This window comes from Passer montanus, unplaced genomic scaffold (assembly GCF_014805655.1).
Source record: "Passer montanus isolate IOZ18808 unplaced genomic scaffold, ASM1480565v1 scaffold21, whole genome shotgun sequence".
Classification (NCBI taxonomy): domain Eukaryota; kingdom Metazoa; phylum Chordata; class Aves; order Passeriformes; family Passeridae; genus Passer; species Passer montanus.
The window spans coordinates 2,669,391-2,684,124 of record NW_024366703.1 but is presented as its reverse complement, the minus strand read 5'-3'; the positions used below and the strand labels follow the sequence as shown (position 1 = coordinate 2,684,124).

Genomic DNA, 14,734 nt, shown 5'->3' with positions numbered 1-14,734 from the left:
ACAATAATGTGTAATTTCAGAAGAGAAAACAAAAAAGACAGGTTCTCTGTCAAGAGGATAAATAATTTAATTTAAGCAAAATTGTTAATTTCAACAGAGAATCAAATCACACTTTTGGGTCCCCATAGGACAACAAAAATTGGGAATGAGAATACCTCAATTGGGCATTAAATAAGATCTATCTGAAAACAACAGAATTTAGGCTGAGGAGAATTAGTCCTGTAGAAACAAAAACTTTTGAAATTCAGTGGTCGCTGCAGTATGAACTCAAATATATTCCTGTTTTCAGCTTTCATTCTTATATACCTCAGACTTCTCAGGAAGACAGCAGTCACAGTAACACCATGGAAAAACTCAAATTATGAGGAAAGAAAGAAATAAATAAGAACAAATAAATACCTATAGAAGTATCCATTATGTGTGCCTGTGTGTTTACCTCTTCCCCAGATACCACCCTTATTGCCAAATAGAAAACTTGGAGGTTTTTACAATAAACACTCTGCTCATGGTTTCAAAAATATTTTCTTAATAATTCAATGATTTTCACATACATTTTCTCAGTTGCATCAAGGCCCCAGATGAAATCAAGATGCCCCCATGCAGGAAAATTCTCGTGGTAAATGAGATTAGTGATCCGAGGAAGTAGCCTTGCCATGTCTTTTGGATCTGCAAAAGTGTCCTGTCCACCACTCCACACAGCAATTGGTGTCTTTATCTCCTCTATCTTGTACTCAGGAGGAGCAGTCTGTAAGGCAGGGAGGAGACCTGAGTGACTGCTGCTGCATCAGAGTTGTGTTTAGAGAAAGGTTTCTGTGCAAGCACCTCTCTTTGTCTTTTGCTTCTGCACTGCCTACAGTAAAACCATAAGGATGAAGACCACCCTCTTATTGTTCATTGCCCTAACCCCATTCCCTGTCTTTGGAATGACCCCCTTCTATTCCTGTTCTTCCTATGAAGCATGGCTAAGGGTTGTCTTGCAGTTTGGTCCTGGCTTGTGCTCTTCAGAGGGGTGGGCATGGAAAGAACAGGGTCAGTATTCATTAGTCAAGGGCTGTGGAGATTTTTCCTGTGTGTATTCAGGGTGAGGTGATATACACGTTTTTTTGGGGTGCACAGAGTCCAACTTTTGCTCTTAGTTTTCATGCTTGGAACTGCAGTGGAAAGGAAATAATTTTGTCATTTGTGATTTCATCCTAGAAAATTTCTGCGTGTGCGAGATAGAAGTGATTGATTGTAGCTCTGCAGCCTTTCTGTTTGTGAAAACCAGCATTTTGGTGCAGCACAGGACACTGCAAGTCAAATGTGCTGGTTAAAAGTGAAGTGGTTGCCAGTCCACTGTGAGATCTGTTTCCTCTCTTAAATGAAAGGCAGGCTTTGAGGGTTTTTGGGCAAGTGAAGAGCTCTGTACTCACCCAGTCCTAGGACATGGGTGTGGTTCTTATTCATTTTTGGAATGACATGTAAGTTGACATGTCATTGAGCCCATCCCAGCATCAGTAGGGGAACAAAATGAACTTCTGTTAATTGTCTGTGAGGGTCTATCTCTGCCTTGTTTGTGAATAGACTTTTACACTTCTGTGTGATTCAGCTGAAACATTATCTGAGACCACTCTTCCCCTTGTTAATACTCACAGGTGCTAAAATTTGAATTTTTCTATTACTAGTTTTACCAAGACTCAAGGGTCAGTTCTGAGGGAGACCATTTTGCTTTACCTGGTTGTATTTCTTCATGTTTTCCTTAGAGCCATAGTCATAAGCTTGAAACCGGTCTGTATGTGCTAGCTGTTAAAAGAACAGACAAAATAAAAGGTCTGAGAGATGAAGGAGTAGAGTGCAGGAGGCATATTCCTGCCTGTGAGTTAAGTCAAGGCTCAGGCAGTAGACTGTGTTATTCCCACACCTTCCTCTGGTTGCAGGCTTCCAGGGTGCTGAGGATAGATCACAGGGTAAGTTGCATCCTTGCCTTTTTTCTTGCTAACTTTCTGTCCAGATCTTTATCTTCCACCCTCAGTATGTTTTGTTACTTAAAATTTTGTTTTACTGCTTTAGATAACTCAAGTTGGGGTCACTGTTTGCCATGCAGAGTTGGGTCCAGTTGTCACATGGAAAGAGAACCTGAATGTCTATAATGTGTCAGGGCTATTACAAGTCTTGCGTCAGGGCTATTACCTACCTTGTAGGACTGGTGAGTGAATACCTGGAGTTATTTGTTTGTTTCAGTAATTTAATTTTTTGCACAAACATGACAAGTAATTTCACTTGTGAGTGGTGTGTAATAAAGCGTGAGAGAAACCCAGTGTCTGTCAGTTTAGAAAACCTTTGCTCCAGGATTTAAGTAGCTGGGTATGCACTAAAAATCTGCCTGGTGCATTGTCTTTGCTCTTCTATTTTCCTGTATATGTGTTTGCTTTGCATCCACTTGATTTCGTTAAGGGTTGGCAAAATAAACCATAGAGTCACTGGCTGGTTGTGGTTTGTGTCCCTTTCCTGGCTAGTTGTATCCTGTGGGACTGACTGTTGGGAATCTTTGTCTTCAGGAGCACGTCTATATTCTAGACCATATTGAATGTGCAGATGCTCATGGCAGTAGGTGAGAAGGTGTGATGGTCAGTTTCCCAAATCCAGAGCCTCTGGATTTCCCTGTAGGCTGTCAGTTGCATAAAAAGAAGTAGTAAAAGACGGTTTACATGTCAGTGCACAATGATACCTGTCGCCAATGCAAAATGTTGTGTACCGATGTTCCAGCTGGGGAATGTCCTACGTACATATCCACTCGACTCTGGAGAGAAAGCAGAAATTTTATAAAGACAGGGATCCAGTGCTGTGACAGAATAAAACTGTGAAGAAAGTGAGTTTCTCTTAAAGTCAGCGTACAAAACATTTTTTATTGTTCTGTTAGGGAGATGTCCCAATTCCATCTCCCTGGGTTCTTCTTCAGCTATGTTATCTTTCTCTGAGGACCATGTTAGTGACTTAATCAAGACAGGAAATATCCTTCATGGTTTAGCTCTGCAATTCCAAAGCTGCAATTGATTTTGCATTGAACCTTTGAGTCTAACTGCTTTCCCATATGGTGCTTTTAAAAAGGATTACAGATGAAAAAATCGGCCCAGTTGTTACAGACACTGCAGTAATAAGCATTATACAGGCCAGCTTCTGCATACTTTGGCCACTGTAAAGGGGATTGGCACCACAGCATCCATATATTGGCAAGCAGAGGGAAAATGCTGCTGTCTCTCCTGTCCCCTCTGACCGATGCACAAGTGTTTGTGAATCCCACTGTAGCTGTGCTGCAGTCCTCAGCACAGTGGAAGGGCTTTCTGTAGCTCTACACCTTGTGGATTGAGCTGTTGGGCTGAGTTATAAGATCACCAAAACCAGGAAAATGCCTCTTACAGTAGTTCTTTGGGACCAAGTCTTTGGTGCAAATAGTCTGAAAACTGGGAAGAAGAAGTGTTTTTTCTCCTGTCTTTTAGTATTTCAGTGTTCAGAGGACCCCAGTGTCTATATGCTAAGGAAGGAAACTGTCAACTGCATTGGCAAGAAGTCTGACTCCATCACTTGTTGTCTCTTTTTAAACAATTGTGTGTGCCAAAAATCTGGTTGGCTTAGCCCCAAAAGGGGGCACATCCTGACATCTGCAATACAGCTCCACTTTGAACTCAGCTCTTTCTCTCTGCCACTGGAATGTGCCTAGCTCTTGGTCCCACCCATCACTAGCCCTAGCCATGTTGCCACTGCTGACAGTGCACCACATCCTGGCGTTCCCTCGGTCTGCTGAGAGCTACATTGTGGGTTATGGACATTGCCATGCATGTCAGTAACTAGACAAGGATATAGTGCACAAGTGCAGCTGCTAAAATCCCTTCAGTTTTGCTCTGAGTAGGTGTTCTTGTATATACTTACTGCGTTGATATTTTTCACACTGCCTCCAGCTATGTAACAGAGCACATGGGCACAAAACTTATCCAGGCTTGTACAGAGCTGTGTCACGGGTCCTTTCAGAAACTCGATCTGGTGGGCAGCTCCTTTGCAGCCAAGTACTAACTGAGGGAAAGGAAAAGTGCAACGCCAGTTTTTCTTGTTACAGAAGAATTTTACGCAGAAAATTGTTGCTAATAATTGTTGCCTAGCCTTCTTAATGCAGTATTCAATGAGTGCTGGAACAGCTTACCCTCACAGTATCCCTTGAAACACCTTCTTTCCCACAGCACATCATTTATTCTTCCTCCTTCATATTACTATCAGCAATCCTAAAGCAAGCTCTCCTTCTATTTCTAGTGTGCTGACACTAATGACCACTCATTTTTAAAATCCTACAGATTGTCATATCTGTTATTGCAGTTCTGGTTTAACTCCTCCTGCATGAGACTAGCAAAATTTTAGTTAAACTGCAGGAATCCTAAAACAGGATGGAGTTTCACAAGTCTCCTACTTCATTGGGAGCTGCTGCTACAAGCTCTACATCCTTACTATTTTCACCACAGGGTTTGGGAACAGTTTTTTCAAGAACACTCAATTCATCCCAAGTTCAGTGTCGCCATGTCACTTGTTTGGGAACTCTCAAACTCAGGCTGAGGGAACCCAGTGAAGATTAGGCAGGCATTGGACCTCTTAGAAGGAAAAAATGACATACCCTGAGCAGTGGTTCAGGAAGATTTGTTATCTTAATCAGAGGGCTTGTAGCATGTGGGCATACAGTTACTGGGCCCAGAGCAAAGAACACTTTCACCCGTTTAGCCAGCTCAGGGTATGTATAAAATGCTACGAAGCCTGCAAACACACAAGAGACAGCCTGAGTTAGTGAAGATATCCTCCACAGACAAATTAAATACATGAACAGCAGATAGCAAACAAGACATCATAGTAGATTTGCACCCATTGTCTGTTTGTGTTTTACTTAAGGAAAGTGTTGAAGCAAAATCCTGAAACTAATTTTATTTGGGAGGCAAAGTTCATTTTAATGTTTAAAGCATGTCTGGGCCTTGTCTTTATCAGAACCGTTTTTGTAGGCAACAGGTCAGCGAGGTTTTGAAGAGACCCTCTAAAGTTCATGAAACTCTCATTTTAAAAGAGTTTTTCAAATTAGAGTCTTTAAAGATCTATATATGTTTATGCTTTCATGAAACTATAGAACAATTAGCTGAATACTGGGAGCTTTGAATATTTTCAACTGATTGCTTGCATCACAGGCAGATGAAGAAAGCCTAGATGCCTGGTTTGTTTTACTGTGAGGGTCCTTAAATATTCTAATGAGAGGCAAAAAAGAGAAAAGGTCAGAATATATGATTTTTCCTTGCTTCCTTCTCTTTTTTTCTGGGTTATTTACGCTAATAACTGCCAGTGGCTCCTTTCTAATCAATGTCCATTCATGGATCTTACACATAAACCATAACCATCAAGAACTTTCAACTAAAGAAAAAAGAAAGTTAATTGTATTTAGAGGCCACAAAATGAGTGAAGACAAAGACTGGACCTAAAAGAAAATAAACTATTAGTGTTTCTCCTTTCCTGATTTTCGTTCTCTGACACTGTGTTTTTAAACAGCAATGTGGCCAGTTATAGCCAGTCATTAACTACAACTTAAATTGTAAGATTGAAACTAAGCCATGACTTAGTAATGTTAAGGTTATTTTTCCTTGCCTTCAAGCAATTTAATTTAAACAAATGTATTCATGTAAATTATGTATTATATGGGCGGTTTTATCTTTTTAGTTTTTCCTCCTGTTCACAAGAACAGGGTTCCCAGGGCAGTGGTCACAGCACCAACTCTACCAGAGTTCAAGAAGTGTTTAAACAATGCTCTTAGGCACACGGTGTGAATGTTGGGGCTGGCATGGGCAGGGCCAGAAGTTGGACTTCAGTGATCTTATGTCCCCTTCCAGCTCAAGATATTCTATGAGTCTATGATTCTAATTTTTTTAATACAAAATTGTCTTAATTCTAATTGCCTTAATACAAAACAAACTTGTAAATTCCTGTTACTGAGAAAAATACCCTCTAGCAGTACAAGAAGTATCCAGTAAATTACTGTTATCATGACTGTAATTATTTAAAAAGTTGAACTATCACTGCATCTTCTATTAAGTTTATTTGTTTCTTAAAGGTAACCAAAGCTGATTTTAGAAAGGTTTTGCATATTTTCCAAATCTCAACACAGAAAAATCTCTATATTTTTCTAACTCTCTACAAACAAGAAAAACAACAGAATTAGTGGGGAGAGTCACCTACTGATCAAATAGGAACACAAATGGTTGTCAGTAATTCTCCTGACATTACCTGCAGTTGACCCTTCAGAGTGACCAATGTAGTAAATATCCTTCTGTCCCGTTTTATTCATGATGAAGTTCAGCTCTGCTGGAATATCATATTTACCCATTTCATTGAAGCTGTGGGGAGAAACACAAAAAGCTGGCAGACAATGTGACTGTCCCAGTGTGAGTTACTGACTGTCAGTTCTGTTCATGGCAGCAAGCAGCACCCATTGAAGGAGGAGGTTGCACACTGTGTCTGCATCCTGGCTTGAGCTGGGGAAGTGGGCAGAGGGGAGCAGCTGTGCAGCCTGGCTGCCTGATGCCTTGGGCTCTGTGTGGATGAGGTGCCAGCTTCACCTGACAGCTGCAGCCCTTGGGGAACTGAATTTAATCAGTGCTTTCACCTGCATGGGTTACAAAACACATTTCCCTCTTGGCTGAATTCAACTGTGAGAGATCAGATTCCTAGACAAGGCTGCTCAGCGTGTTCCAGATAAGGTTCTCGCTCTCCCTGTCACAGTACAGTCTCCCTTTTCCTTGGCATCCTGTTTCATTTCCCAGTCTCTGAAATCTCTTCCCCAGCCAATGCTCCCAACTCTGGGTAGCAGTGAGCATCCATCTTTGTCTAGTTCTTTACTCTCCTGGGTTGGTATAGATCCTGATCTGATGCTGGTTTAGGTAAAAGCCATCAGGCTGAGGCTATCTAGTCCCCTTGGAGTTTCTATGTCAAGTCTTTCTCTTTCTATTGAGTACCTGAACTGCCAGAACTCCTTCTGGCAGGGCTTAAGGGTCTTGTGTTTTAAAGACCAGGTGTTCCCTCTGCTGTTTCCCAACCAGACATCATAGCCAGCATCTGCAAGCACGAAGCCCAGGCTGTTGTTGGGCAGGTTGGAAATCCAGTGAGTGGCATCTCCTAGAAAAGCATGTTGCAGGAACACTGCAGGCCTTTGCCCTGAAAAAGATTTAAAAATACTTTTATTGGAACAGCAATTAATGTGTATTTAGTATTGGAGTGCAGAGTTCAGTTTGTGAGAGGTTTCTATCTTCTAGAGGTTCCCAGGAGAACTATACATAGATATTGGTTTGAGAAACATGAAGGATTTTTTCTATGCAAGCAGGAACAATTAAATGACATTTCATAACCATTTTACGACAGGTCTGGCAAATAATGAATTTACTGAGGATGCATGTCCTACCTCCTCTTGCACTGGAAAGCCAGATTACTGCCCCTATGCTGAAACCATCTGCCCAAAGGTGAAAACTGCTGAAGGCACAACAGTGTATGGAAGAGAAAGAAAAATTAATCCAAAGAAGGAAATCCACGCTTCAGTAACCACTGTGCAGGGCTGAGAGGCCCCTGATCTAACTTGGCTAGCCTTATGTTGAGAGTCAGGCTGGTCCAAATTATCTCCAAAGGAGATGCAGTTGGGGGAAGGCATCCAAGTAAATCATTCTATAATACTAACAAGGACTAATAATCAAGGTAACAGTACACAGAGTACCTCAAATTCCAGCTAGAAATGTTTATTCAATTCAGAAAATGTTATGAAACTGATGAAATACATTTTCTTTTCACTGACAACCTGATTTCTTTCCTCCTTCCTGAGGAATATCTCTGTCCTTCAGAAGCCTGGGAATTATTCATATGCCTAACCTCAGAGGCTTTGTTGTCAGGCTACTATTTTACATGTATATGATTTAGGTTGTTAAGGTGAAACCTCCCCAAATCCTGTTTACCTGTCTACCTGCCAGACCATTTGAGGGAAAAAACCCTCCAACCCTTGGATGTAACAAAATTATTAGGAAAGTCTGAAATAAGGACAGAGACACTGAATGTGTGGACTTCAGATGGATTCAGGATTCGAGTCGCACTTCTGACTAGGTGCCCTTCTGGAGGTGGAAAGGTATGGAACATGCCATTGCACATGAGAAGGAGAAAGATGGGGAGTCCATGTAAGAGTCCTGTCAGACCTTCCTTGTGTCCTGTCACTGTCACACCTGTATTTCGGTCATTCCTCCCAGCAGGAATTCTGTAAACAGCAAGAATGTATCCATCCTCTGTTGTAACTTCATATTCCTCACTGGGGTATCCATGATATCTGATAATTTCACTCTGTGGAAAGCCAGAGGAGAATTTGTTAATGTGCCAGCTGTCCTGTTCTAGAGCCTGACCAGATGAGGATGTAGATGTGGATTGTGCTCAGATGGAAGTGCAAGGCCCCAGCCACAGAGACCATGGATGAGAATAAACATTACAGGTCTTGTTAAAAGATGAAGCAAAGTCCTCTTCAGACCTGTTTAGATGGTGGTTGTCTGGTATTTAGCCCCCTGTTATGGGACAAAGCAGAATTGTGCTGAGTGACCAACTCCCTTCTGAGAAGTAGTTTGTCATGTTATGCAAATCTTTTACATACTGTACCTTTCTACAGATAAAATATGCAGCTATATCTGTATAAGACAATGCCAATAGCTGTGGGGATGGTCCATAATGAATCCCTTCTTGGAAAACTGTGGTTAGGCAAGTCAAGCAGGCAAAACAAACAAGGGTGGAGATCTTGTCAAAGGAACTAATGGGACCACCTACACCTAATTTTGCATGTACTCTGAGGAAATCTTTGTGACTCAGGGCAAGGCATCTTTGATTAGTTTTCATTGCAGTGAGAATCTGAAGAAGGGGTTCAGCCTCCCTTACCACTGTTTTGAGCAAACAGTTTGTTATGGAAAGGTAGCACTTTGCTTCACTTGAGATTAGAAAACCAGCCTTTGCCTTCACTGCAAAGGAATTTTTCCCTGTGGCAGCCCAGATTGTTTGGATAGAAAATCAAGGTTTCTTCCAGGCTAGTGCTGGAAGGTTCCTTGTTCTCTTGCCAGGTTTGCATTCCTCCTGTTTTCCAGTAGCCTGAAATACCAACATGTGTTGAGAAAGCTGACTGCAAACAGGTATTCTGAGCCATGACACTGCTCCACATTTATCATATATCTATTGGGCTTCACCCTAAATGCAGGCAGCAAAGTCTGTTGTTCAGTTTAGTATGGACTGGAGCAGTAGTCAGTGCTCCGTCCACAGCCCAGGGCTGAGTCTGGCCACTGGGATCAAAATTATAAAGTGTGGTTCTCCAGTGCCCCTCAGAAGGTTCTGGGGAGTAGCCTGGCCTTGGAAGCAAAGGTAGCAGCCAGCAGTCCTCACTGCAGTGCTCATGCAATGAGCAAGAGGCACATCTGTACCTGGCACGTTCAGAGCCAGCCCTCATGGTGGGAGTGACCCTAAGGCAGTGGCTTTGGAAACAGCAGGCTGGGAAAACAGGAGATGCAGAGGGGGCTCTTCTTAGCTTTCCTGACAAGGAGTATTAGTTATGCGACTGGAAGAGAAGCTTTAGAAAAGGACAGAAGGTGACCCAACTTACAACGTTCATGAAACATTCCGGGTTGCGACTCTTCTTGCAGCGGCCTGTGTCAACACCTGCAGGGGAGGCTGCTGTGAATCCTGCTGAAAAGGCAATTCCTTGGGAGCAGAGCAGCACGAGGAGGCACCACATCTTGGGGCTGTGTGGAAGAGCAGGTGCTCTTTGTTCATTAGGAAGAGAGTGGTGTGGAATTCCACAGGAGGACCCAAGAGGAGAGTCTCCTGAAGGTTACCTAAGAACTGTTCCCCAGGGGCTGCCTGAGTAAGAGCCTGTGTGGGGATGGGCTGTCTTAAACTCACCCTGTTTAACAGGTAGGGTTGCAGAACAGGAGTGGAAAGCACCTGGGGATACCATGCATGAATATGCCTGAGCACTCTGCAGATTACCAGGGAACTGGGGTTGGCAGACAGGGCCAGCTCTTGGCACGAGCCTAGCAGAAGCTTGACAAAGAAGCATGAGCACCTGAGATGACCATCACCCAGCTTGTCTACCTTTATCTGTCTCCACCCTTCTGCCAGCAGGAGAGCTGAAGGGAGAAGAAAGCATTGTTTGTTTTCTGTCTCCTCAGGAATGAGGTGAAAGAGGTTCAGGACGGGCTCTCTTTAAGCTTGCCCTCTCTTCCTCTGGAACTGAATGCTATTCTTGTGTCTGTCAGTGGTCTGCTGTGGGGAGGGATCAGATAATGATGCTCATGAAGGGGCCAGGAATAATTCAGGCACTATGTGAGGAGATTTAATGGATATTGGGCAACATGCTTGCACGTTCACTGCACTGAGATACAAGCATGTGCAGTGATGGGGGTCGCAGCAGCTCCTGAGGAGTGCTCGTCAGGGAAGGACAGGGAACTCCAGAGGGTTCAGCCTTGCTGGGGGGGAAGGCAGCCAAAGGCAGCTGGTGTTATGTTCAGCAGCAGCCAGAAAGAGTGAAATTGTCAGCATTTCAGAGTCCATGTAGCTTTGCAGTAGCCTTAGCATACATGGTTTGGGTGTGAATTTCATAGGAGACCTTCCTGTCTTACAGTTTTTGTAAGGAAGTTAAGCAGGCTCAGGAGACAAGTATTTTGGGAACCAGGTATTAGACATGGAGAATGCAATTGTTAATGATGAACGGAGGTTCTCATGTAGCCACATGTTTCTTGAGTCTGCTTCTATCATGAGACATCTGTTAAGATGAGATATGTTGCTCTGGGAAGTTTATTTGTACTCAGGAATGTTCAATATCAAGATCAAGAGATAAAAAAAGGAAGTATTCCGCATCAAGTAACGGGGAAGAAGAACAGAATTTGCAGGATGAGAGAGAGATAAAGAAGTAAAATATGTTTTGACTTTTAGTGATCTTCAATTTGGCCTTTAAATTTGACAGAACAAATTAAAGAAGTCAAACCTCATGAGTCATCAAACAGTTGAAATGAGGGAGCATTTGGAAACACCCAGAACTTTAAATTTGGCATAAAAACACACTTCATTAAATTCCATTTGCATATCAAATACTTCTTAACTTTTTGTCAAAACAGGAAGCCTCACAACTATATACTCAGGCAGTGCAACACTTTGTTTTGCTTTCTGCTGTTTTACTCTGTTCTAGTAGGAGCAAAATATGTCTGCCTCTCCCTGCACTGGGAATCTCAATTTGGCAAGAAAAAGTTCTGCTAATATTTCAGCTTGTTTTCACATCAGTACCAAAATTAGTTGAGGTAATGCAGAGGCTTAATTATTCCTCTTAAGGCAAATTTTCCTCAATGCACTCTGTGATCACCTGCCCTAGCTGGCATGGCTTATGGACTGCCAGGTATTCACCTTCTACTCAGATGCAGTGGGCCAAGTAGCATCAACCTTGGCAGGCCACTGCTCCCTTAAACTCTAGGAATAAAGACCAGAGATGTGAACAGATGTTTTCATCTAGTGAAATGAAGCCATAAGTAACTACTGAGCATGGTAAACTATCACAAAAGAGTATGCTTAGATGGAAAAAATATCAGAGAGAGAAATGCCCTTGAAAGTTCCTCTAGATACTTTTAAGATTTAGCGAAGCTAAGACGCAAGCCAATCTGAAATTTTTCCTTTTATCCTTGTGCCTTAAGCAGTCTAAAGTTTACTTCATAGAACCTGTAAGGCATAGGCACACCAACCAGAAGAGCAACTGTGACTAAACATGCATGAGAATTTGCTGCCTTACTCACTGAGAAAACGTATACACGTATTATATGGAAGGAAAAGGAGGTCCAGGTTACACATTGCTGCAATACTTGCACATTCATTCCCTTGTTCTCAAAGGGAAGAAAACAAGTAGGAAAAAATTAAATAGTTTCTCTTTTTCTCCCTGTTGTGCAGGTCAAATTTCTTTGTCTTCTAGTTTAAGCAGAGAAGCATGTTAGTGCATAGCAATAGACGCACAGATGAGAGGAAAAACACTGCTTACTTTTACAACCAAATGCACAAAAGCAAGGCAGCACATGTTTATGGAGACAGGAAACAGAGAAAGAGACCATAGGCATGTATGTACAAGTAACTTACTTCTGCTCTGACTGCCTTGCTTCTGTCTTGTGCCACGGTCACTGGTCTGTCTCCACCAGCAGACTGATTCACTGGCAGAAACCTGCGTCGATAAAAGGAAGTCAAAACGAAATGAGCACTTCAGGGAAGCAGCTGTGAGTGTTATGAGCTGGCAGCACGTATTGCAGAGCGTGTTTAAGTGCTGATTTGGCAGTATTTCAGAAGTGGGGAAATCTTTGTGATGAAAAAGATGATCTGGTTTAATTCACCACCCCAAAATGCACCACGGAGCAGGAGAGTGGAGAGACTACCTATAAATCAGTGGTTAGAATGTTTAGCTGGGATCTGGGTGTTGCAGTTCACTGGGGCTGTGGCAGACCTTGATCTGTCCTGTTGCCCAACTGAGGGGCTGCTTCAAATGTAATCTTTTAAGATGAAGAGGAGGAAGTATTCAGCTTTTCTCAACGTAGTATCTCAAGAACACTGTCTCTGCTATTGCTTTTCATTTGGTTTATGTTAACTTTAACATTGCAGACTGACTTAAATCTGTTTTCCAGTGAGCAGTACAACTAATGAAACCCACCTTATTAATCACACTCCAGTGCCAAAGAAGGCTTGAACACCTGTAACCTTTTTCCCACTGAGGGAACAAACAAGGGCTCTTGTTTATCCTGAGCCATTTTCATCACCTCTGAAAACACAGTATCTGGAGATCTTTCCTTAACGGCTGAATTAGCTGTAGTCAGCCTGAGGGCTCTGTCCTCACTGAGATTGGCTCGTCGACCATGGGAAGAAGGACTTGTTCTGTGTCCTTGGGTAGCTGGGCTATAAACTAAATAGAATCCTCCTACATGAGGAGGAGGCTTAACAATTGGCTTAACAACCTATTAAGCCAATTAACTCACAAGTGTCTTCAGGAGAGCATGAGTTTCATGGGCTGACAAGCATTTAGAAGAGCACCAGATGAGAGGGATGTGTTCTTGGGAACATCATTGCACAGTATGATGAACTACTGGGGAAGGAAGGGAGCGAAACAACAGGATGTTGGTGATGAAACAGTAATAGTCCTCCTTTACATACAAAGTAAAGAACATTGTTTGGCATAGTGGGAAAGGTAGTTTGATAATTTCTCAGTGAAAAGCACTATAACTTGACTTCTCTGATATCTGTAAGTGACAATAACTACCATCAAACCATAAACTGATCACTCAGAAGGACTTCTGCAACATGATGTCTCATCCCTTCTCATGTCCCAAGGTGGGATCAGGAGTCCCCATGATATGTCTAATGTTGTTTACTCCTGCTTTTCCTGATTTTCCAGAAAATTCAACTCTCTGCCTCCTCTGTGGTGTATCAGGTTGCAAGATAGCTGTACAATTGCAAACTCCTTTCTAGGTGACTTTATGGAATGCTCTGCCTACTCTCAGGGATGATGCTGTTGCATTTAGCATGGAAAGGATTGAAAACTTATAAAGCAGGTCTCATGTCCTCATACATTTTCCCTACAAGCAGTGAGTTAGTTGAAAGATTAACTTTCTGAAGGGTATTTGTCTCCAGGAATTTGTATCTGATGGAAGGAATGTCCTTTTCTGGATGGGCACTCTTTTGTTTGGATCAAAATCTAGTTACTTTTGTGAAACAGAAGGAAACAGGACAGCCTTCAGCAGTCGGCTCAGGAGATGAGAAAGGCCTGTTGCTTCTCTTGGAAAGGAAAGGTGCAGAAGTGGTAACAGCCATGGTTAATTTGTTTGGCTAATGAACCATTACTCAGAGCGTGACATTCGTCCTTTGGTCTCACAGTGTCACCAGTGAACAGTCCCAGTGCAACAGCTGCACTGTGCTGGCCAGCATCCCAGACTTGTCCCACATTAACATTTCATTGAAAAAGAGAATGAGGGTGTCAGGCTGAAAGGAAACCCCTAAATGCACTGTGCTTCTTTCTACTGTGGAGCTAATGGAACTTTGTTTGGGAGGAATGGTGACCTATAATGCTGTAACCTAATAACCACAGAGGTTACCCTTCAATTGAGTGGTTTTGTGCAGTAACTACCTATTTGAAACAAAATTGGTAGAGTCATAATTACCTCAGGAAATTAATAGGATGAATAATTCTTCAGCACTGTCTTGAAAGCAGCTCTTTCCAGGAGTGGTTAAAGTGCTCTAAATTTACATGGGATGAAGATGAATTCTTTATAACAATGTTTAGGTACTTCTCATTTTAGTGTTTAAACTCCGAAGAAGCTGCTCAGAGCCTTGACAAAGGTTAGATCATCTCAGCTCTGTGATAGCCAGTAGCTTACATATGAAACAGCAGGAGGTGTGAGGTTTCTGCTGGTGTAACTTGGAAATAAATGGTCCCATGGAAGTGCTGCCATTGCCAAAACAATTAACATTGACGAGCAAGGGTTTCTCTTTTTCACGGTGGGTCTTGAAGCCAAATTTCCCAGCTTCCAGGTGCATGCTTGAACCATGATACTGGCTACTGTTTTGTGTTTGTCTACCCAGTGTCCCTTGCTCTTCCTCATGAAAACTGGGGAGCATTCCTGTTTCAAACAAAGGCAAACAATCTTCTTTTCAGGAATGA

The 14,734-nt window shown here is 42.4% G+C and overlaps 1 protein-coding gene across 5 annotated transcripts; it reads right to left on the bottom strand.

Moving 5' to 3' along the window:
* Positions 1 to 54: 54 nt before the first annotated feature.
* On the bottom strand, positions 55 to 14,734 carry LOC120502114 (lysosomal acid lipase/cholesteryl ester hydrolase-like). 5 transcript variants are annotated; one of them, XM_039709212.1, is made up of 11 exons: positions 14,235 to 14,734; positions 12,172 to 12,253; positions 9,659 to 9,797; positions 8,226 to 8,367; positions 7,008 to 7,206; positions 6,280 to 6,389; positions 4,637 to 4,773; positions 3,907 to 4,047; positions 2,708 to 2,779; positions 1,714 to 1,782; positions 55 to 745 (listed from the first exon to the last, which is right to left on the bottom strand). In XM_039709212.1, exons 3-11 carry the CDS (start codon positions 9,788 to 9,790, stop codon positions 512 to 514), a joined length of 1,236 nt encoding a protein of 411 aa, XP_039565146.1. In that variant the 5' UTR covers positions 9,791 to 9,797; positions 12,172 to 12,253; positions 14,235 to 14,734; the 3' UTR covers positions 55 to 511. The 5 variants fall into 5 exon arrangements, with proteins under 5 accessions (XP_039565146.1, XP_039565149.1, XP_039565147.1 ...); XM_039709215.1 differs by having other exon boundaries at positions 9,659 to 9,714; XM_039709213.1 differs by lacking the exon at positions 14,235 to 14,734 and adding an exon at positions 13,056 to 13,077.

Coding starts and splice junctions, on each gene's coding strand:
- LOC120502114 (XM_039709212.1), bottom strand. CDS start 9,790: ATGTGGTGCCTCCTCGTGCTGCTCTGCTCCCAAGGAATTGCCTTTTCA. Junction 7,207..8,225: donor AGTGACAGGACACAAGGAAG/GTCTGACAGGAC, acceptor AATCTTTTTCAG/GGCAAAGGCCTGCAGTGTTC. Junction 2,780..3,906: donor GTGTGAAAAATATCAACGCA/GTAAGTATATAC, acceptor CTTTCTCTCCAG/AGTCGAGTGGATATGTACGT.